Source organism: Lonchura striata, chromosome 1A (genome assembly GCF_050655825.1).
Source record: "Lonchura striata isolate lonStrDom1 chromosome 1A, ASM5065582v1, whole genome shotgun sequence".
Lineage (NCBI taxonomy): Eukaryota > Metazoa > Chordata > Aves > Passeriformes > Estrildidae > Lonchura > Lonchura striata.
Genome location: NC_140741.1, coordinates 15097071 through 15121547, shown reverse-complemented (window position 1 = coordinate 15121547; position 24477 = coordinate 15097071). Strand labels below are relative to the sequence as shown.

General features: G+C 40.6%; 1 protein-coding gene across 2 annotated transcripts in view; it reads left to right on the top strand.

Annotated features, from left to right (window-relative positions):
* KDM5A (lysine demethylase 5A) overlaps nt 1–20486 on the top strand; it is a 49415-nt gene extending 28929 nt beyond the window's left edge. The window contains exons 18-28 of one of the 2 annotated variants that reach the window (XM_085568914.1): nt 1228–1342; nt 4113–4468; nt 5025–5163; nt 6087–6266; nt 7683–7844; nt 8834–9385; nt 10146–10289; nt 13131–13290; nt 13730–13950; nt 16061–16471; nt 18000–20486. In XM_085568914.1, the coding sequence (XP_085425040.1) occupies nt 1228–1342; nt 4113–4468; nt 5025–5163; nt 6087–6266; nt 7683–7844; nt 8834–9385; nt 10146–10289; nt 13131–13290; nt 13730–13950; nt 16061–16471; nt 18000–18212 (2653 nt within the window). In that variant the 3' untranslated portion in view covers nt 18213–20486. Of the gene's footprint in view, nt 1–1224; nt 1343–4112; nt 4469–5024; nt 5164–6086; nt 6267–7682; nt 7845–8833; nt 9386–10145; nt 10290–13130; nt 13291–13729; nt 13951–16060; nt 16472–17999 lie in introns of both variants that reach the window. The other variant, XM_021535070.3, reaches the window with a different exon arrangement.
* The last annotated feature ends 3991 nt before the right edge of the window (nt 20487–24477 follow it).

Sequence of the window (24477 nt, the reverse complement as noted above, 5' to 3'; positions counted from 1 at the left end):
TAAAAACAAGTTCTCAAACAGAGCAATTTGGCAGGCATCAATGCAGCAGTAAGCTCATGGTCAAATGTAGCAGAAGAAAATCTGTGCCTTATCCATCTCTTTTTGAATAAGCCCCAAAAATGGATAATGTGTAGCTGTGAAGTTCTGTCCAATATTCTAATCCTAGATCTTTACCTTCTCCTGAAGTTGTGAGTTTCCATAGGCAGGGATAATTGTGCCTTTTTGTGCAGCCTCATGCTGTGGCAGTCTGTGGTTGGACTAAGGCCAGAATGCCACTGTGACACTGCTGAGTGTCCCCTCACTCAGTTTTGTCCCTTGGAGCCCTCTACCCCTTTGCCCTCACTTTTTGAGGGGGCTTTTGGGGGCACAGCAGGTCTGCTGCAGCCACTGCTTCTCATCACTGTCTGTTGGAGCAAATCAAAGTCTGCAGGATTCTTTATTCCCCATCTGAAGTTTAGCTGGTGTGTAATTATATTTGATCATTAATCTAAATTTTGTGTTTACAACTTTATGTAAGTCCGTAGCATAAGATAGAATTTTTTTCTTTACTATTTATGTAGAATTAAAATGTAGATTCGTTAGCAGGGAATAGCTCCTCAGTATTTGAAATCTGTTGTACTTGGGAAATTGTGCCTGCCAGTGATCTGTACAAGTATTTATGCAGTGTGTCACTTTTAGGTCTCCATTCCATGGGCTTGTTACACTTGCTTTGAGTGATATTTAATAGAATATTAAGTTCTTTGCAGAACTTGTCCCACTGAATATCAGTCCTCTGTTGCAAGGTCAGTTTCAGCAGTTCTCCAGCTACAAGAGAGAAAGCACTTGATAATAAGACTTGTGTTCAGGGCTTGTTGCTGTTGTATATCTCAGGCTTCTTGTCAGTGCCTGGCAGGGCGGACAATTCCTGAGCTGCCTAAAGCAGACTTTATGGGGCTGTATTCTTCTATTTGTAACAAACTCCATTTGAAATTCACATAGACAATTATGCCTCTGAAGGGTAGGGTAAATGATCTTGAAGGTGCTTAGGGGAATTGTATTAGATTTTGTTTTCAGGATTTTGGAATGCTTGTTCAGTTTGAGTTACATATTTCTTTTTGAGTTCTTAGGTGATTAAATGCTTTTGGTAACTTCTCAGTAATCCTGATAATTTTCTGTCACTGTGAATAAATCCAAGGATCATCATCTTATCTCTCACCTAATATTTAATTATGCTCATTTGTACAGCAGAGTGAGCCAGGACAGTGGAAGGACACGGACCAAGCTGACTATGGAGGAGCTTAAAGCATTTGTGCACCAGCTGTTCAGCTTGCCATGTGTTATCAGCCAGGCCCGACAAGTAAAGGTAAGATTGCATTTGCTCCTCTGATAATGCTGTGCCTTTTAGTTTGTTCTGGTCTTGTGGTAGTATGTTTTTTTAAACAGGTAATTTTGCGTGGTGTAGAGGATGAAAAGCTTCTGATGTAAAACATATGTGCACTTTTTCCTGGTGCCTGGTACAACAGGCATTGTCAGATGTGGTGGTGCAGCTAAACAAAGATAAAAGATTCCTTTCCCCTGCCATTGTCCAGACAGCCCAGTTCTAAATCTCTCAGCCAGTTACTCTTATTCCATCATCATTAATGCTCTCTGTAGAGTTTAAGGTTCTGGTTAAATCCTCTCCTTTATATGCTTTTGTATAAACCTCTGAGGGTTACACAGGTGTGCTTTTTCAGGGTAGCAGGAAAGCAGTGCCACATTGTCAGTTATTCCATAAATACATCTCAGTCTTGCTTTCCAGGCTACAGCCTTCTTAATCTGTATGCATGGCCTGCATTTCTTGCCCTTCATATATATCTTTGCACCTGTCTCTGAATGAATCTAGACTAATAAGTAATCCAGATCATACTGATTCCCCTGGCTGCTATTACCATTTGTCATTCTGGCACTCTGCATCATAGCAAGTTGTTTTCAGCAGTAGTCTTAATTTGTTTCTCTGTCACTGGTGATGAAATACTTAACAGCAGTTTACCTACTAACCAACTTGTAGAAAACTCTTTAAGAAACATCCTTAATAAAGATTTTTTTTGCCTAGAGAAATGCTTCCTGAGATATATGTTAATCACATATTAACCTGCATGCTCTGCTTGTACAGTTTTACGTGTGCTTAGTACTAGATAGAGGGCCTAAAATCCTGTACATTACCATAGATGCAGCTGCTGCTACATAGCCAAACATACAGTTTAAAAATAAGTTGTTTCTTTTTAAGAAGGCCCCTTTTCCATAAGTGTTTGTTAGTATTTATGTCCTTCATTCATGAATTTTATATAGTTCCATGATAGTTCAGTGTTGATAAGAGAGACTTTGTATTGGAATTTCTTATTATTTACATAGTATTAGCATTTATTTTCTAAAACAATTTCCTTCAAAAAATTATAGGGCTCTAGTATGCAGGTTTGCCAGCATTGTTGTTGCTGTCTTTGTCCTTCAAAGGTGTTCTTTAACCAGTTTACTGGCATCTAATAAAGTGGAAAGTGCTTTCTCATCCTCATATGATAGGATGGTTTTATTCTTTACACAGACATTAGTATCTAATTGCACATACTATTAGTATTAGTAAAAATACTTACTAATATTTATTAATGAAATTTTATCATCATCTATGAGGTAGACATGTAAGATTGTTCTCAAAAGGGCATTTTTGTTTTTAATGTATTTAAAACTTGCTTTAATTAAGACATAATTAAGACATAGATGAGAGGGCTGCAGACATATAATTAACTCTTAACAGTTTTAGTTTGTATTTTTGTCTAATACCTTCTCACAGCTAGTCCATCTTCCCCACCCCTCAGCATTAGGAACAAATCTGGTTCTAGTTCAAGTACTCTGCCTATGCATGTGCGTGCTCTTGAAGCCTCAGCATAATCATTAGTCAATAAATAAATATTATCATTTTACTGATTACGAACTGTAGTCTTTTTGTTTCTGATGGAAGTCAGATAATGATCATTTATGCCTAAGCACTTGCTAGCTTTTAGCATGGCATTTGAATGCAATTATCCATCATAATGAATAGCAAAATAATTGTCATGTTGGATGATGAATATTTTCTAACACAAAAGGCATTGTAATTACTAAACTGTAATAATTTACTGTTGCCACTATGAAGCATTCAGAATATGTTCCCTAAATCAAAATCTTTATAATGTAGATCTTGTTCTTTCTTTTGAATTCCTTCCAATTTTCAGGCAGTCATGAAAAGCAGCATCAGCCAAAAAAGGCAGTGAGCTAAGGGTTAGGAAATGCAGGGTTTGCTCCTTGTTGTGCCATCGGCTTGCTGGCAGAAATGCCTGTTTTCTTGTAAGAGACTTGGGGGTGAATCCATTGAGTATGCTGGTTGAATGTCCTTGAACAAGTCTCCTGCTGAGATTCTTTCCTGTCTGTTTGCTGTCTTTGATTTTTTTTCATTGCAGTGCCAAAACATGAAGATGAGGACAACTGTGGCAGTGCAGTTGGATTTCTGTGAAATTGTCTCCTTTAATATGAGGGTTTTACGTTTTCATTTCTTTCTTTAGTGCAGTAAAGCCCTGATGCTTATAAGTGGTAGTCCTGCTTTAGGGAATATTACTTTCAAGCTTCACCATTGTTATTTTCAGGACCTGTGGTATTCGTGTTCTCATAAATCTCTGGTTTGCTATTTGTCCTTAGCATATTTTTTTCTGCTTTGTGTTGCTGTCATTTCTGTAATGCCCCTTACACAATTGAAATGATGACCTGTTTGCTGAAGTCCCTCTTCTTCCCCCTCTTTTAAAACTCACATTGACTGGACAGCGCTGAATATTCTGTTTTGTTGGGAGCTGTTGTCATTTGCAGTTGTACTATTTTAGGTTCAGAGTTTGATGCAATTAATATGCCCAAGGTATGAAACATTAGGCCATCAAAGTTTAGATGGTCTGTTACTTAATTTCTGTCAGACTTGATGGCTTGTGACAGCTAGCTGGCGTTGTGTGTAGAAGCTCAGACTGATGATTTGATGATCAAATACAGATTCACAGCTGACTGATCTCTCAGTTGGATTTTATTTTGGATTCTGTGGGTGTTTTTTCCTAATTGATTCGTACTGTATGTTACTTCAGAATCTGCTCGATGATGTGGAAGAGTTTCATGAACGTGCTCAAGAAGCTATGATTGATGAGATCCCAGACTCTTCCAAGCTGCAGGAGTTGATAGACATGGGCTCTGGCCTTTATGTTGAACTTCCTGAACTGCCAAGGCTGAAGCAAGAACTGCAGCAGGCACGGTGGCTGGATGAGGTGAGGTCCACCCTCTTGGATCCCCAGAGAGTCACCCTGGATGTGATGAAGAAGCTGATTGACTCTGGTGTGGGCTTGGCACCACATCATGCTGTAGAAAAAGCCATGGCTGAGCTGCAGGAGCTGCTCACAGTCTCAGAGAGGTGGGAGGAGAAGGCCAAGGTCTGCCTGCAGGCCAGGTGAGTGCTCCTTTACAAAATGTTCTTGGAGGTCACACACTTTCGTGTTTCTCTTTCTCTTTTGAGATGTGAGGTGAGAAGTTGGGCCCTTGAAGCTGTAGTTGCCTTTCTTATTTTGTTTTTTTTTTTGTTTTTTTATTTCCCTAACCTCCCAGCAGTTAGATTGCTCTAGAGCTGGATTTGAGATTGATGAATTGCAGAAGTGTTGATTCCCTGTCATGTTGCACAGTGGCAGGGGGCTGAGGCTGTGCATGTTGCTGCTGGCTTTGCTATTCATCCCTCTCCATAAAGAACTCTGACTATGCTACCAACAAAAGAGACAGCTTTCTTGGTGTTAAGAAATTGTGATGCTGTGCCCTTCTGAGCTTGATTGTGCCAAGCCCATCAGCCTTCTCACCTCCTGTTATTTGGTAGCCAGTAGCATCCTCCAAGCATAGAGCCATGGTATCCTACACTGCAGAGTAGTGGTGAAGTTGCATCACCAGCCTGTGAAATTTATGGCTTTAGATGACTGGTATTATGAGAGAAGGCTGGAATTGGGTTTTTCTTACTCTAGACCACGCCAAAGTATGATGGCTCTGGAGAGCATCGTGAATGAGGCAAAGAACATCCCTGCTTACCTGCCCAATGTGCTGGCACTGAAAGAAGCCCTGCAGCGAGCTAGAGACTGGACAGCCAAAGTGGAGGCCATTCAGGTAAGGATTACAGCAGGGACTAGAATCTTCTGCTTGCACTCTTTTATTTGGATGTGTCCTTTATTCCTAGCATCTCTCCTCACAAAAGTGGCCTGAAGAGAAGCCTTGCTATTGCTCTTAAATGTGCTTATCAGAGCTCATGTATTTGATTTTCTTCTTGTGCATTTGTTTCCCCATTGGCTATCCGATTTCTATTTCCCTTCCTTTTATCTATTTCAAAGCAGGTATAAAAGCTAGCAAATTCATTATAATATGGTAGTTGGTTTTGGAAGTGTTCAGCATTCTGTCACTGAAAATATTTAGCTGCAGCAGAGGGTGCTCTCAGGTTTTCAGTTTTGGATCTGCCTGTGGAATTTTTTTTTTTAATGGAAATCCGTATTTTTATTTTCTCTCTATAATGTTGCAAGGTTTAATGGCAGTGGTGGCCAGAATTTTCTGAAAGAGGTGAATTAGTTCAGTAACCTGAACTAATTATGAAGGAGATTAATTAGTTCAGTAACCTCCCCTCCTACTAGTCTACCCACATAACTTGGTCCTGATTTCTGTGATATTTGTGGGTGCTGATTGCTGAATTAGAACTGCTTATCTTATACCAGGTATTGTTGGGAGTTGAAGTGAGAATCCCAATAGATTTCACATCAACCCTTACACAACTCTTGCTGTTAAACAGACATCATTTAGATAACTGTCTGAAAATGGAATGTGGTCTTACTCCCTAAGCCAGCTGGCCATATCAAAATTACTGCTAAAATAAAAGCTGTATGAGAGAATTGTTTAAAATAACAGTAGATTGAAACACTGCCCTCCTTTCCTTTCCTATGGAACTGTTTGAGACAGTGACAAAGTAGCGTATGGCTTAAAATTAGACTGGCAGCTGATATAATGGTAGAATTACTGGCTTAGAAAAATTTGCTTTCCCCCAGAATGGGAGCAACTATGCATACCTGGAGCAGCTGGAGAGCTTGTCTGCCAAAGGCCGCCCCATCCCAGTGCGCCTGGATGCCCTGCCCCAGCTGGAGTCCCAGGTGGCTGCAGCTCGTGCCTGGAGGGAGCGCACAGGAAGGACCTTCCTCAAGAAGAATTCCAGCTACAGTCTGCTACAGGTGAGCAGCACATACTTCCCTGTTGGAAGAGCACACTTCTCTGTCAGAAATTGGTAATGATGGCCCTCAGTTGTCTGGAGGGAAGAGCTGGCTCAGTTACACAGGATTACAGTTCCTTTTCAGAATAGAATATAATTTCAGCTCTTCTTGGGTGAAAAGAATGAAAAAGGCAGCAAATCTGTTTGGTTAGTTCTGTTGTATGTATAGACAACCTCATCTCTTACTTGTGAAAGAAGGGGAGAAAGTAAAGTATTTTTTTTGTCATTGAAGAAATGTAGGCCTGAAATAGACACAGACCTGTCTCAAATTGATAAATACTTTCACTTGCCTCACTGTTTAAATGCTAAGAAAGCAGATTAAATATTTTATAAACTGTTCTACTATAAGAAAAAAATTAGTCAGCTATTGTTTATTTCACTTCAGTGAATGTAGTGACTGTTCTTGTTCTAATAGAAATCAATCATGTATTTGAAAATCTATCATATCTATTTGACAGACTTCCCTTTTGTAAGGAAAACAGTTCCAGTTCAACTGCATTCTTGGAGGCTGCATTTTTCATTCTCTTATGTTGTTAATTCTCAGAGGTTTGTCTTCACTTTTATTGAGATGTCCAAATCCAGACAAATCCCCACTCACTCTCTGACTTGCCCTAGTGCTGTGTGAAGTGCAGTAGTTGCATCTTGTGTCTCAAAAGAGGGTACTGATGTTTAATGTTTTGAAGTGGGATTTTCCCTGTTGCAACTGCATCACACTAATTTTTGTTCACTTTGTGATACATTCTAGATACAGTTTTTTCTCTATATTCTTCTGCTTAACTAGTTAATTAATATATTCTGGTTTTGCATTTTCCTAATGGTAGAAATTTGAGCTTTCCTATATTGAACTTAATTTGCTAGATTTTATATTTAAGTATGCATTCCAACTAGTCATGATGACTTAAAGCTTTGTTCTTGTCCTTAAAAGTGCTTTTCAGCCTCTCATATTGATATTGAAAGGCTTATAGCATACTTTTAGGGGTTTTTCAGGAACCAAGTTGCTGATATAAATATGAAATAATTTCTAAGACTTGATTTATAGAGGCCCAGATTGGAATGTTGAAGTATTGATGCCTAACTGCGTGTAGTATTTTGGTTAGCTATATGTATTATAGTGTAATCTGAATAAATTTTGTAATTTGATCAGAAAACATGGTGACTTTCAGTTTGACTGGCTGTGTCACTGGTTGCTGATTACATTCCAGTACCATAACTTTAAGATACTTCTATCCTTATCTGTTTATTCTCTTTTTCCTATCATCAGTTGACAGGTATCAAAGGGTTAGATGGCTGAGTAGTTCTTGTTCCCTGGTGACAATGTTGTCATTCGTTGATGGGAAGTCCTTGGCTCTGACGGGATGAGTTTCCTTGGTGCTTGCAGGTTCTGAGCCCGCGGACTGATATTGGTGTTTATGGGAGCAGTAAGAACAGGCGGAAGAGGGCGAAGGAGTTGATGGAGAAGGAAAAGGAGAAAGATCTTGACTTGGAATCCCTCAGTGAACTGGAGGATGGGCTGGAGGAGGCCAGGGATGCTGCAGCTGTGGTAAGAAGCAGTGAAAGGTGGTGTCTCCTGCTTGTGTGGGCTTAAGTCATCTCTAATCTGTAGAAATTCTAGGGAAGAACTGACAAATGAATTTCACTGAAAGAGATACCTCATAATATGTGTTTGACACATTAATGTTATTCAACTTTAATTGCAGTGAAAGCAAAGGGAAGCACAGTTCAGAGTGTAACTGCTGGTATTTAATACCATTTGGTATGTGTAAGACTTAAATGCTCTTGGGTTGCTATCTATGGCAGCTAATCTAATATTGACATTTATTGAAATTGTGTGGAAATAATGAGGTGCAGCTCTGCCTTAATCAGGACCAACATATATTTAGTTAGGTCAATTTTGTGATCAGCCTGCAAATGTTTGGTCACGGACACTGGGCTGGAGGGAATGTGTTATTTGGTTCCTCTTTTTGGAGGATACTCATGTTGCTTATCAGAATAATTTGCTGACATCTGGCTGCCCTTTCCCTGGTAGCAAAGAAAATATATGCAGGGTCATTAATATGGCTTATACACAATCTGTTTTACTGTAGTATGCTTGGTTATAGTTACTTGAATGGAGACATTAAGGAAGTGCAAGTTGATTCAGGAGATACGTGGTCACTCAGATGCTTCTGAAGCAATGCTCAGCTCCACAGATTCTGACTACTTCTCTGGAGTCAAAGCCTGTTCTTCTGGTGGCCTTACAACAGAATTGATTATGAACTTCAGAAACTTTGTAGATATTGAGAAGGTTATCTAAAGTTTGCATATCATCTCTACCAGAAGGACTCTAGGGAATAATGAGCAACTTAGGAGGCGGTATCTTAGATAAAGTTTTAATTAGATCATGTAGTTCCTAAAGTTTGGGCTAGGTTTAGATTTCCTAATCTGTTTGGGTTGGCTGTTTTTTTTTTTTTTCCTTTTCCTGTGTTGTTAATAAAATTAAATCTCTCTTAGCTGTGAAGGTCATGACATATTTTTGTCTGTGCTGGGCAGGTGGCTGTATTCAAGGAGCGGGAACAGAAGGAAATTGAAGCCATGCATGCTCTCAGGGCAGCCAACTTGGCCAAGATGACCATGGTGGACCGAATCGAAGAAGTCAAGTTCTGTATCTGCCGCAAGACAGCCAGTGGGTTCATGCTGCAGTGTGAGCTGTGCAAGGACTGGTTTCACAGTGGCTGCGTGCCCCTGCCCAAAACAAGCTCTCAGAAGAAGGGCTCCAGCTGGCAGGCCAAAGAAGTGAAGTTCCTGTGTCCCCTGTGCATGCGCTCCCGCCGGCCGCGGCTGGAGACCATCCTGTCCCTGCTGGTGTCCCTGCAGAAGCTGCCGGTGCGGCTGCCCGAGGGAGAGGCCCTGCAGTGCTTGACAGAGCGAGCCATGAGCTGGCAGGACCGAGCACGGCAGGCCCTGGCCACTGATGAGCTGTCCTCTGCTTTGGCCAAGCTCTCCGTGCTCAGCCAGCGAATGGTGGAGCAGGCAGCTCGGGAGAAGACTGAGAAAATCATCAGCGCAGAGCTACAGAAGGCAGCAGCTAACCCTGACCTACAGGTAGGGATGGGAAGATCTTGCTGTTCCCTCTGCTTGCCTTAATTTACTGTGTCAAAATGCCTCGTTTTTCTTGGAGAAGCATCGGGGGAGAGGGGAGGGCAGTGAAAAGTTGAGGACTACACGTGGTAAAACTTCTTACTTAATTAAGTGCTCCGCAGGTTTTGGCTGGTTTCTGTTTTGTACATTCCTGCTCCGAGAAACAGGTCTGTTGCTCTGTACTCACTGTCACCAGCAACAAGGTGCTTGTCAGAAACATCAGGTCAGTTGTAACAGCTGGGTGCAGGCCTCAAATGTGTGAAACAGTTGCCACTTTGGAGTCCAAATTCCACTTTCTTCTTTACAGAATCCAGCCTCTCGGTATTTTTTATAACTTCTCACAGATTGTCATTCAAAGGCATTTGGTGTTTCATTAGTAAATTTCAGTAAGGAATGTAGTCAAACACTAGCTGACCTCTTAATCTTGCAAATGAGGTCAGGTCATGTTGTGGTGAAGAAATTGTAATTTGTAGCACTGAAGAACAGTATCTAGATCTTTTCAGTCACTATTATTAAAAAACAGGTAATCGGAATCTAACAAAACCTTTTATTTGGATATTTCCCTGTCTTATTTCACATCTTGCTGTAACTGGTCTCTTTTGTGATGTCCAGGCAGTTAACCTCAGGCGAAAAGATCCACTGTTTTCTTTGTTAATAGCTCTTTAGGTTTTACAGATTTTTCATGGAAATTTTATTGTTCAATTTCCATGTACCATTTTTTTAGGGACACTTGACAAGTTTTCAGCAGTCAGCCTTTAACAGAGTGATAGGGAGTGTGTCCTCATCCCCATGTCAGACTTTGGATTATGATGATGAAGAGACAGACTCTGATGAAGACATCAGGGAGACATATGGCTATGACATAAAGGTAAGTAATCCATAGTGGTTTGTTTGCATGGAATAAATACAGAACACCTGTCTTTTATTAATCCTTTTTTTTTTTCAGAATATTTCTTGTATGTTAAGCTATGTATATCTGCCCTGTGGCAGAATATACATATATATATAGTGCCTGTGGCAGAAGAGGTACTTAATGATTTTTATCTGAGTGTCCCCATTCTAATGTTTTTATGCCAAATTTCCAAAGTCCTTTCCACTTTTTTAATTTCAAAGGGTACCTTTTAATGCTGAGGAAAAAGATGCACTTACAAAGGGATTTGTGTTCATAACACCTTGGAGGATGAGCATTGTCTTTATGCCCCATTCAGAGATACCATGAGTCATAAATATAAGTATCTATATTAAGAGCTCTTGGAAAGTTTTTGCTACAGCAAAAAGATTAGCCTTCCAAAACTGCATGCTATGTAAGAAGCTTCCTGATGCCAGAGCTTTGTTCATGTTTCCGTGCCTTTCTCTTCATTCAGCCCTTGTATAAAGGAAGTACATGTGCTCCATTTTGGAGTGTGGAATTTTTTGAGACAAAATGTCTGGATCATGTTGTAAAATTTGTGTCTGGATTCAGTATATAAATTGTAACTGCAGTTAAATTTCTGAAGTATTTTATCTAGAGAAGAACTCCCATGAGAAAAGGCAGTGGAGAAAACCATGTGTTTTCAAGGTTTGAAATGTGCTTTTGAAATATGTAGAGACAAAGCCAATGCCACAGTTTCTTCTAGAGCAGTGTTTTCTTTTTAGTGATAGTGTCATCTCTGCCTTTAAAGATGCTATCTTAAAAGACATTTAAATTCTTTTAAGGCAGACATTCTAATTTATAGAGGGGCAGCACATTCTCCGGGTTTGATGTGCTGTAATCTCCTATTTTTAAGTGTTTTGTTTCTCAGCAGCCTGATGCAAATGCACAGACTTGTCTTACAGCCCTCTGTGAAAGCCAGCAAGAATGCATTGCTGTTGGGTGTTACAGCTTTTAATTAATTTAGTTTTACATATAGAAGTAATTCCCAAAACTGATTTTTGCATCAAGGGTCTTAATAAGGCATTTCTGAAGGATGTGGCATTTTCTGAGGCTATGATAAAACATATGTCAAGAAAGATGGCATATGCTGGCCAGGATCTCAGAGTTTTGCAGGAGCATAATTTAATTTGTTTAATGATTCTACTGTCATAATTTAAAAATCTCATCTTTAACCCTTTTGATTTGGATGTTCATAATAGAAAAATCTGTTCAAGCAAAGCTGATAGAGACCAGAAATGTGTTCTGTTAGGTCAACTAATATGATTGGAATAGAAGACATATTTTCAGGCAACCAATCTAGTATAAACTAGGAAACATAAGATTTAAAAAAAAAATGCAAAACAAAAAAATGCCAATCCAAAGTTGCTCAGGAATTAATTTTTTCTATACTGTTGATTTTTAAGGGTAGGGTTTTTTTTCAGTTTCTGATACATAGGCATGTTCCAGTGTGTTTAAAAAAAGATACAGATCATTATGCATTGTATATGAATTTGCTTGTTGTGGACTCTGTAGAAATAATCCTGAATTCCTAGGGGTTCTATAGACTGTGTTTTGAAAACCACAGTCTCTGGCTTCTCAAATGCACAATTGTTACATAAGTAAATAAGACAATATAATCTCTTTGATTATATTATATGTCTCTTATTCTTGCCAGTAAATCTTCATTAGGAGTGCAGTAGCTAGACTTTTTGTAAGGTTTGTTCCAAGCAGACACATTTACTGGTCAAATCACCTGTAATTTGTTTTCATTTTTTGTCTTGTATTTTTTTCCTCATTTCTTTGCACCGGTATTGCCTATGGCTGCTAATGATGATTTTTTAAAAATCAATTTACATGTTAGCCCTGAACTTCCTTTAATGTAGCGCAATAAGATACCCATAACAAGATGTTGTTCAAGACATAAACTCTTTACTGTGTAGGGAGAAATACCTTCCTTATTCTGAGTATATTTATTTTACCTTTTCATCTGGGCAATTTAAATTTGAATTTCCCACTTGTAGTTCTGTACAGAAATCATTAGTTTGTGTGTCACTTTCTTTTAAACATACAACTGAAGGCCACAGAGAGAGATTACCATTCTTAAACTCCTTTTTTATGTCATGAAATGACCAGTGTCTTGTCCAATACCTTGAGCTGTTCAGTGTCTTATTCAACACACTGAGCTGAGCACAGGCCAGTGGCATCATTATTCTGTTCATGGAAATATTCATGACAGCCCTCTTCTTTCAGTGTTTGGTCCTAATTTAAACTGATCTAGCACTGCCATAAAAGTACTGATCCCAGGGCAGCATTTGATTGTCATTATATTGATATTTCTCACTGTACTGGAATGCCCTTTTTTTCCCATACCTCTAAAAATCTTAAATAATTTCTTTCTTTGGTCACTGTAATTTAGTTGGCATGGAAGATAAAGTCTTCATGGAAGACTATGGAAGATAAAGTCTTCATGGGCTTGCAGTCAGACTTTTAAAGCAAAATAATAAATTATGTAGGCTAAGAGAAAACCTCTTTTCATCATGTTAGCTTCTGAAGACCATACTTAAGGTGCAGAGTGAGGAAGCTTGCCAAGTGTTTTTCATGCACTAGCTGTAAATAAACTGACCTATCTCTGTAATTTCTATATTCATCTACCATTTAAATAGGAATATAATTTTTAACTTTGATCTAGGTATCTCTGATGGAGTGCTTCAGAGAAGGGCTTTAGCACCAACAGACTGCTCAGTCTTAGTAGAATTTACTTTGAAGTAGGTATTTTCTGGATTTGGATGTTGCATGTTTTCTGTGGATCTTTTCCAGGACAATGCCAGTGTGAAATCTTCCAGCAGCTTGGAGCCTAATTTGTTTTGTGATGAGGAAATCCCCATTAAATCAGAGGAGGTGGTGACACACATGTGGACTGCTCCCTCCTTCTGTGCTGAACACGCCTATTCCTCTGCTTCCAAAAGCTGCTCTCAAGGTATTTGCTTTTGTATCCATTGAGATAAAGGGATATGTTGTCTGGAGGTACCTACAGCAGAGTTACATTGTAATTAGTTTCCTGATATTTGATGCATAAACCTGTGCCAATGTCTTCTGGTGGCTACTGTTTCCCACCTTAAAGTGTTGTAAAAAATATGTATTTTTTTTTGGTTTTGAGCTCTTCCTTTTATCTTCATGTGGCTTTGCTTGGGGGGGTTTAGATTGGATATTAGGAAAAATTTCTTCACTGAAAGGATGCTCGGGCATTGGAACAGGCTGCCAGGGGAAGTGGTGGAATCTTGTCCCTGGAAGTGTTCAAAAGACATGTGGATGTGGCACTTGGGGACATGGTTTAGTGGTGAGCTTGGCACAGGCTTGGTAATCTTAGAGGTCTTTTCTAGATTTAAGGATTCTGTGTCTTGGCCCCTGTCTGAAAGGTTCTAGCACTCCAAGGAAGCAGCCTCGGAAGAGCCCACTGGTACCTCGCAGTTTGGAGCCCCCTGTGTTGGAGCTGTCACCTGGAGCAAAAGCTCAGCTGGAAGATCTGATGATGGTAGGAGATCTACTGGAGGTATCTCTGGATGAAACTCAGCACATCTGGCGGATTTTACAGGCCACTCATCCGCCCTCTGAGGAGAGGTTTCTTCATGTCATGGAGGTAGGGAACTCAAAGAAATACTCTGGTGTAGGACAAAAATACCACCACATTGTGTTAGTGGATTTATATAAATATGATCTTGAATAGTTGAGTGCTCAGTTGCTTGTCATGTTTATATTTTACCTGGAGAGAGTAGTAGATTACAGAAAACAACAGAATAAGTGATCCAGAAGTTCAGTTTTTGATCACTCATGCTGTAGCACTGTCCTCCACTGTTAACCATATATAGAACAGTTTTCTCAAGTAGTTCAAGATACAGACCTTATTTTAGAAGATAGCAGACTAAAGGAGGAAACACTCCTCTTGTTTATGCCTGGAAACAACTAATCTGCAAAAGAGTTAAAAGAAACATTTAGGAAGATGAAAAGTTGCACATACACTACTTGTATGTTACTGAACTTTGTTACCGGGGAAGACATGTTTTGATAATGCAGACAATGATTCATATTCTTCCTCAGAATAACAGAGGCATAGCAATTTTTTAATTGATATACTATGAAGATGTCCTGATTGCTTTGTTCAGCTGCCAGTAGATCAGGCAGGTTTATCTGCTGATTCTGAGGTCTAGTCAAAATCACTTTGCTACATTGATGCCGAGGGCAAGGAATATGTGCTAGAAGAGAAGCTACTTTTGAAGCTTCCACTCAAGCTTCTGGGATGAAGAGCCATCGTGGAACCCATTTTTTACCATCCATCAGCTGCTGTTTGGGGTCAGTTTGACTATATGGATTACATGATGACTTGTTGGGTTACTGAGCTGTACAGGAAGAACATAAGATGATGGTTCTTTCTTGGCTTTTTGGTGGTGTACAGTAAAACAAGGTGGAAGGTTGCATGCTGTTAACAGTGGGGCTTAGGTGAATGTAGTAATTGGTGTCTCATTTTCTGCATGCCATCCATACAGTGGGTGAGTTAAAGTGTTGCCAGACTGCATCATTTAGAAGTGTAGAGTATAAAACTGCCCCTGCCTCCCAAGTACTGCTGCTTTACCACCTTTCAGCCCGAGTACTACATAGGCTTAATGTTCTTTCACTGTAATGGCTTTGGCAGGGAGTTGATAGAAGGGCAGTTTGAATGCCAGCAAATAGCAATTTATAAATAATATGCCAGACTGCTATATTAATAGCTAAGCAAAGCTTTTTTCCAGGGGAGTGGGGTGAGGAGTGTAGAGTGTGTGTGAGTTACAACATTTTCTGGTTAACCTTTATGAATACTTGCTTGACAAGAGCTGCTCATTTTGAATTGAATATATTCTGTCTGTTTACATACAAAATAAGTAGACTTCTGTGAAATAATCTGGAGAGGATTTGGTTTTGGGTGGAGTAGCTATATTAAGTAATGCACAGTAAACAGTCTCTTTACTGGTTTATAGTATGTTGTTAATCTATTAATAATTAAGGTTAAAGTATATAGCTCCAGTGACTGAAATCAAGTCAGTCCTGTTTGTACAAAGGACTACACAAGTGAACCTTTCAGGTATAAATGGAACTTGTCACTGTGAATGCTACCTGCAGGGACAGAGCTGGCCGGTTTTAAGTCCCACTAGTGATCTGAATCTGTTATTTAAGAGCTCTTGATGACACCAGGATATTTACAATGTCTGCCAGTTTGGAAGCCATTCAAATAATGGATGTTGCTTCCTCTTCTTGCTTGAGTTGCTGATACATTTTAAGAATTCACCAGTTACTCTTTCCTAATCTCCAAAACAGCAGTTGCTTTTTCTCGAAAATAATTACAGGCAAGACTGACCTGGGATGAAAAATAAGCAAGAGCACCTGACAAATGATTAATCTTCTCAACTTCTATTAAAAAACAATGTGAAAAGGGAGTTGCAATTATTGCTTACTTTGCCTTCTTACACTTGCCGATATAGTTTACTTTTTCCACTGGGTATTTTTAGCTAATTGTACTTTGACACAGTTGATAACATTTAACAAATTTTTTATAGTATGATGAAAATAAAGTTATGTGCTTTATTTGTTTAGAATATGTAACAGTATGTTGTTGACTAGATTTCTTCATGCCACGTCAGGGTAAAGGTAGAGGTAAGTCCATTTGTCAGATCTTGGGTTTGCAGGAAATTGTAATAGATGTATCTTTTTCTATTAAGGATGACAGCATGGATGAAAAACCACTGAAAATGAGAGGGAGGGACTCTTCTGAGAGGAAGAGGAAACGAAAACTGGAGAGAGCAGAGCAGTTCTTTGGAGATATGAAGCAAAAATCTAAAGAGCTGAAAAAACTGGAAAAACCCAAGAAGAAGAAGCTAAAACTCACTATGGATAAGACAAAGGAGCTGAACAAGCTAGCAAAGAAACTGGCTAAGGAAGAGGAGCGGAAGAAGAAGCGAGAGAAGGCAGTTGTGGCAAAGGTAGAACTGGCAAAGGAGAGCACAGAGAAAAAAAGAGAGAAGAAGGTTCTGGATATTCCTTCCAAGTACGACTGGTCAGGAGCAGAAGAGTCGGATGATGAGAATGCTGTGTGTGCTGCTCAGAACTGCCAAAGGCCCTGCAAGGACAAAGTGAGTTGCCCCTTCTGTCACAGGCAATTCTGTGCTAAGTCAGAATCCCTGTGCCAGGTAATATTTGAGCAGCATGAGAAACCAAAGTGGTGTAGTTAGAAATGAGAGATGATTGAGTAGTACTTGGGTAGGTACATGGATTTAGCAGATTAAATTGTAGGACTTCCTTATTCTCTTAGGTACTTCAAAAGAGAAGATAGAAAATTGGAATCTGGGTAAAGGTACTCTGTTTTGGTTGGGAAGGAAGTTTAACTTCTTCAAGCTGTGCAATTTTCTGTTGACTGTGTGCAACATGCATTGGCTGATTCAAATTATTAATTCTTAGATTCAGAAAGATATGTTCCTAGCCGTATTGTGTTCCTGAGCAGGAGTGGGATGTGTTATGTTCCTAAATGAAATAGATTTTCTGTATTTCATGCATACACTCTGTGAACAGTGATGTCGCAGGCCAAGTGATCTACAAACTTCAGTGGTTCATTTTGCTTGTTGGAGTTAAATAATCAATTGTTTTAGACCTGATTGGATTTTTACAAAAGAAACTTGAACTGCCTCTCTCTGTGGTACTGCCTGTCATGATTGTCAGCTTTTAACACAGACTGATGATCAAAAATGACATCAAAATGTTTTGTCTGTACTTTTGTACTTGAACAAGTGAATGCCATACTTGTCAAAAAATGGCAGATACAGGAATGTAATGACTGAAGCTGCAGCTGTTGATGTCCATTACTTATCACTTTGAAAAATTTGTTCAGGAGTAGTTGGCTGCAAACAAAAGTAAAATCTGTATGATGATAATGTTTCTTCATTTTAAATAGTTTGCCACTACTATTGTTTTTCTGATACAGTTTTACATTCCCTTGTAAGTGGAAAGCAGAACTACAGCAGTAACAATTTTTATACCTGTACCAGTAGATGCTATTAAAATGGAGAATCTGTTTCTTACCCTGAAAATCAGAGTTTCTGCCCACTGACTCCAATTAACATGTAGTTTTATTCAAAGAATTACAGCAATCAGATCATTCATCTTTTTTCCTTCCTACATTCTAACTCATTTTTTGTCTTTCCCAAATTGTTCTACAGCAGGTTCAGCTCAAAGTTTATATTGTAGCTTAAATGTTCTGGCACTTAGAACTTATATTTACAAAAGCTGCTGTTTGATAATGTAGTCTAAGAGGGTGTGTTTGGAGACTCACCGATGCTGAAGTAACCATCCCTGAGCATTTAAAATGTTTTAGCACATCTCCTTTCATCTTAGAAGAGCTGAATCATCTTCCTCAGGAGCAGTAGTGTTCTTGTGTTGTTGCAGTGTAAGGATGCAAAAGGGGCAAGGTTTGTTGGAAGAGTTAGTTTTCATTAAACTGAAGTAGCTTGTTTAAACAAGCTCTGTAGGGGCACTAACTTTTACCCCAGAGCTTTTACATTCCTGGTAGCTCTGTTAGGTTTAACAGGAGGTATTTTCTTCATAGAAACTGTGCCTGTCTGTCCTTCCTTGTAACAGGCTGTGTGTTGCTGATGTGCTCTCTTGCAGGTGGACTGGGTACAGTGTGACGGGGGCTGTGATGAGTGGTTCCATCAGGTGTGTGTTGGGGTCTCTCCAGAGATGGCTGAGAATGAGGATTACATCTGTATAAACTGTGCAAAGAAACCCCTGCAGGGACCCAGCAGCCCTGCCCACGCCTCACCTCCTCCCTTCTTGTTGAGCTACAAACTACCAATGGAAGATCTCAAGGAGACGAGTTAGCAACTGCTCAATGCCCAGAACTTGTTGGGGCAATGGACCACTGGAACCCTTCAGAGCGAGAGGGTTTTGAAGCTGATGTAGCTCCTGAGCTTCTCTTCCAAGGATGTACAAACATGCAGCAGAGTTGGTCCGTTGGTTGTAGCTGGCTTCCTTCCTGCAGTGGGAACGTCAAGGCACAGAGGCACCAACTCATCTATGCAGACACTGCCTGATGAGAGCTCCAGCCAGTGTTTTATGACTTGAGTGTTGTGTTTCCATCTTTGAGTGTGGCTGTTGCTCTCAAGGACTGAACAAACTCAAGGCTGTTAGACACTTCAGGGTGTTAGAAGTACATGTTGGCAGTGGAGCTGGCCTGGAGCTGGTGGGCATACGCTGGAGCTCTTAGACCTACCTGGTTACCCTAAGGAGGTGACTTTGGAAGTTATCTTTTGCCTCTCCATGCCAATCCAGTGTGTAGAGCAATGTCTTGGGAGAATGAAATTGCCTCCATATCCAGGCAGCTAACACTACACTATAAGGGTGGGAGCACGTGGATGAATTTATTTTAATTTCTCTTTTGTAGCTAAAGGGCAGAGGAGCTCATAATTGCAAAAATCAGCTAAAGTTCTGTTTACCAAAAAAAAAACCCAACTACTCCACTAGGCAGATTTTTTTCCTCAGTGGGAAACAACTGATCTTCCTGTCCTGAGGAGGGCCAGAAATCATTGATAATGTCTAGCTAGACCAGAACTTGGGAAGAGCAGAGTGCTTCCCTTTCCACAGGGATGCTCTCTCCTGTTCCAGGCTTTGCTTAGAGTTCTGCACTCCTGCATGTTAAAGTTGTGTGGTGCAGGATGGAGCTGGCAAGGAGGTACAGCACCCAGGGCACAGCTTCTGAGATCTGTACCCAGGGATGGGAAGGAAAGAAGACAGCCCACTTACCTCAGAGGTTACACTGACACATGCTTCTGTGAAAAGTTTCACTCACAACTTTCCAGTATCACCAGGCTACAGGCATGGCCTCCTGTGATACCAGCAAGCAGTCTGCAGATACTGTTCACAGTGCAAACCCCTCCCTGCTGGCTTTGCTGGATGTGTACCAGTGTACAATCAGCAACAGTTCTTGTTCGAAGTTGCCTCTGGCTTTGCCGGAGGACCAGAGGGCTTGGGGTCATCCTGGGTGACAGTTGTTTTAGTAAATCCATTTTTAAAGAAGGACTTGTTTTTACTTTTTTCTAAATGTCTCAGACTACTGACTTGTTCTATAAATAGATTATTTTTCTTTGATTTTTTTATACTTACCACTGTTAACCAGCAGCACAGACAGAGGTTCACAAAGCAAAAACCTGCCCGTGGGCTTGGGTTTTTTTATTCCATTCCTTCCTTGTAGTACAAGGAATTAGCAGTTACCTTCCCCATTCTAGATTGACCAGCTGCCTGTGTTTAAATAGGTAAATACATTTCATGTGCTACCTTTGTATTTGGGTTTGTTCCTGTTAGTGGGGCATCTGGGCCTTAATGACTCCAGTGGATGCTGGCCTTGTGTATGTGAATGTCTGAAATCAGCCCCTGGGCTGTCTTGTCCCCCTCTCCACTCGCTCCCTATTGTTTCCATTCTTCTGCAGTTCTAGGAGTGTTGTAAGTAGTGTCCAGTCTTACTTAGGAGCTGGATTGGGATTTAAAGAAATATTGACAAAAACGAAGGTGTGCTGTATTGACTGTTCTGTGTCCCTTCTCTTGTTCTCTGATATTTGGAAGTCTATTTATTTGGCAGAATTATCCATCCAAAAAAACCCAAGTCAGCTCAGGTAGACAGAACTTTATTGTTTTCTTCTATGTGTGCCTGCTACCTGGGAAGAGGGAAGTGTGCAAAAGGAAAAGAAATAAGATGGAGCACAGAAGATCCAGAGTCTTGGGAGCTTTGAGTGCAAATTGGACACAGACTTCTAATTCCTGCTCCTTAAAGACTTAATGAGATGTTAGAAGCAAAAGCAAACTGTGGTTAAGCATGTGGCTGAAAGGGCACCCTAGCAAATTTAAGAGTATTATTTGTTTACTTATTTATGAAGGAGTCTATGCTTTAGATAGACGTACCCTCTTTTTGCCTCCAATTACTTTTTTTTTCTTCTCAATGTACATTTAGTTTTGGTAAACTGATTTAAACAGTTGTTATTTTTCCTTCAAGCTTTAACTGATGGTACTACATAAATGTTTCCCAATATGGAGTGGATAAAACTATCTGTCACAGATGTTTAATCGGTCCAGAAGTAGACTAGTACAAGATTTCTTAAAGAATCCCAGTGTTCTGTATTCTTTCTTGACTCCTAGAATTTGTGACACAACAGGGGAAATATGGTTAGCATCTCCTGTTAGCCACTGACCATATCCTCGTAACCATTCCTGCATTCTCTGTTGCGATGAAGTCCGTGTGTGTAATTACCATCAACTGGAAAAGAGGTCTTTGAGTAAACCTGCATTGCATGTTCCTGTTTCTCTGTGTAGAAGGTATGGTGCAGAGTGTTGACAAGCACTAGTTACAGCAAGATGGAAACAAACAGCTCTACAATGCAACTGTGATCATTCTGCTTGTAACAAGCAGACGAAAGAGCAAACAACAGAAAGAAATGTGCAAATCATATGCAAAAATTACGTTTTTAGTAGTTGTTTTTCATGTAGCCACATGGGGAGCCTCTATTCCACTATTGGAAGGAGGTTGTCACACTTTTTTTTGGTCACAGATGTCATGTCTGCTTTTGGATAAGGTGTTCATAAACTGAAGACCATTATTAGCTTTACATCTTATTGTTTTAAGCTTGTTTTTTAAGAGCGTAATTCCTATCAAAGGATTGCTGATAGTATGAACTTATGAATAAATGTTAACTTTTGGAAAAACCTGTAGTTTAATGGTTGAAAAACCCAAAGCTACAAGCTGTGGTGTTGTCTCCAGATCCAGAGGTTTGAATTTTTATAAATGCATATGTAGAGAAGCCAGCCAAAGCCAAGATAAAAATGTTCTTACAGGTCTGCTACAGCTGTGGGAAAGCTCTCTCATGCTTTGGGGACAAAATCTCAGTACACAAAAAATATTAGCTGGTGTATCTAGAAAGATACATGTCTTAATGCTGTAGCCTACAAAGGCTACTTGCCACTGCTGCTGTTATTTCTTTTCATGTGTCTGACACAAAAGGTCAAAGAAATTACCTGAGCTGTTGTGAGGAGCTGAAAATAGCCAGGGCTTGAGTAGTATAGCTTCTACAAACTGTGTTTTCAGGTTTTTCTTGTAAAAAACAGGGCCTGGAATTTGGCAGCTTTACTTGCGGAGATAAATGTCACTGCTGACCTTCAGTACCATTGCCTTTAGGATTTATGCTTTTGACAAATCTGTACCTGAATGCTTGTGCAGCCTGGGCCACTGGTAATGAAGACTTAAGAGTCTTCAGCAACCTGATGTTGATAGTATGGGAATTATCTGAAGGGATTGAAACACAGTCACACAGCATAAGGTAACAGGCAGCTGGTGTTATATCAGCCACACTGTGAAACTTGCAGTGATCTTTTCAGTTTTTAGAATCGTGGAGTAATTTAGGTTGGAGGGTACTTCTGGAGGTCATCTGAGTTGACCTCCTGACCAGAGCAGTGGTGACTTTAAAAGCAGATGAAATTTTTCAGGGTTGTGTACAATAAAATTTTGAGTATTTCCAGGGATGAGCATTCAACACTTCTTTGATTTCCTATTTGGTTTTGTAGCATCTTCAGTGTAAAATTCTCTTGCTGTAATGTGCCTGTTGCCAGAGTCTGGCTCTGTATTTAATCATCCATTAGGTAGTTGTAGACTGCAGGTCCTGCAGCCTTGGTTTCCAAGCTGAACAAATCCAGCTTAGCCTCCCTTGAGCCACAGCATGAGCTGTAGCCTTTTGACAGTCTTGTTGATCCTTGTGGGGCAGGTTGCTCAATATACTGAGGAGCCCAAAACTGGACATGTTACTCTAGGTACAGCTTAAAAGTGTTGAATACAGGGGGGAAATAACTTCCTTTAACCTGCTGCTCATACTTTTGCTGTGCAGCCTCCTACAGGGCTGGCCTGTATAGCTCCAAATACTGTTTACTCCTTTTCATTCTGGCTACTATTAGCCCCAGGTCTTCTGGTTTATAATTTCTTAGATACAGGACGTAAATTTTCCATCAGCACATCACTTCAGCCAGGAAAGATCCAACTGAATGGGAGTTCCCTCCTCCCCTGTTTTGGGCTCTGCTGCTCCAGTCCTCTGCCAGCATTGTTTGTGTGCTCTATACCACTACCCAGGTGGGTAAGAAAAAACACCTGAGGTATTGCACTTGCAGCTGTCTGTCTCCAGGATTTCAAATTGGTGACTGGTGAAGCCTGAGCATGGAATTCCACCCCATTTTTTACTGCCATTATAGGTTGTCTATCCTCTCCTCCAAGTGTGTTTTTGCTGTAAGTCCGGGTAAACACCTACTGCTCTCCCCTTGTCCATAGAGTTCATCACAGAAGGCAACCAGATCGGGCTAAGATTATAGTGGTGACTATTACCAGTCATGTTATCCCTCATGGGCATGGATGTTGGGTTGAGGAGGATTGGTTCCATCATCTTTCTCCTCTTCATTGAATGGGCATGATGCACAGAGGATTCATCACAGTCTATCAACAATGTGATCTTCCTATTTTTCCTAGGGTTCAGATGTTTTCCTAGGGGTGGAAGAAGTTTCTTAACATCATTCCTGAAATAACTGTTAAAATTGCTGTAAGAAGTTGAGTGCTGTGGTCTGCTAGAAGCAACATTTGAGGCTTACTCCAGTTAAATGCAAAGGAAAAGCAGGGAACTCCTTCACATCCTCTCCAGCTGTGGTCAGTAAGAATGTGTTGGGTCAGCCTGCCTGAACCAAACAGGAACTCTGCTTGGAGCACCAAGGCAGTGGGGAGGTGCAACAAATCCAGCCCTTATGGGCATTGCAGCCACGCTGGCTTTGGAGGGTGGTAAATGTGTGAGGTAGCTGGAAACTGCCCAGCAAGACATGGAGAGCATTGAGCTTTGGATAATGGCATGGCTTGGCACAAGGGAGTGTTAAGTTGTAGCTAAAGGAAATGAAAGTAACAAGGATTTACTGAAAAACGTTTGTTAGGAGCTGTGCTCTGAATGGCTTTGAAACAAAACCTCTGCTGCAGTGAATAGTTTTAATCTGAGGTGAGGTGTTGTGTCTTATTTGGTGGCTTTTCAGGGGTCAGTTTTTTGGTCGTCTGTGTATCACCCCCCACACTCCCCCCAAAAAGGCATTTAAAGCCAAGTGCCAGCGGGAGCTGCTATGGGTGTTTATATCTGAGGAGAGCAGCCACCTCTGCACACAGTCCTGGGATGCTGGTTGGTGTCTCTGGCCAGCCTGGCACTGCTTTGAATGGGTGGGTGATAGGCCAGCAGAAGAAGAGCTGCATCCCTTTGCAGGTTGGTGCAGCCTGTGCTCAGCTCACCCCCCAGGCACTAGGCCTGGCTGTCACTCCCTAGGGAAAGGAGGCACTTGCTGCTGTGCTGTGACAGCAGTGGAGCCCACACAGCTCGATTCTATGAATTGAAGCACAGCTCAGGTTTTAGGGATATGTGGAATGAGTACCACATTGTTTACTTCTGTCTGGAAATTTAGTTAATCTAGATGTTGCCAGTGTATTGATGGCGCTACATCCCATTATTTCCTTTCCCCATAGTCTCTTAGATAGGAGGTAGATGCTTTAGCTTTGCCTAGAAACATTTCTGGGAGAGACAATGGCTGCTGAGAACACCTGGTGGAGAAGTGGAATCATTGGCAGCACCCTGCCTGATGCTGAAGGAGCAGCCCCAGATGACTGCTCTCACCTGCTGCCAGAAGGGGAGGTTCCACGGGTGTAACCCATTACCAGGTTTGTATCTTACTGGTAAGGTTTGAACACAGCCCAGTTTCTCACTTTCTGGGCCTTACCACCTACCATGGTACTGGTTTCCTCTGGCTTCTGCTGCAAATAGTCTTGGAATTGTCAGACTCTGGGATTTAGGGCAGTTAGAAAATACAGAGAGCTGAACAAATGAATAATGGAAGAGTGCACAGCCACAGGAAAAGTGTTTATAACTTAAAGATTTTTTTTTTTTTTTCCTGCTGAGTAATATGATTTTAGGAAGCTGATCACTCAGATTCCTGTTTGGAGCAGAAAGTGGGCATGACCTTCATATAACTCCCATTTACACAATGTGCAGAGGGTGCTGCTGGACAAGCAAAACCTGAGATTTCTGCAAAAAGGAGC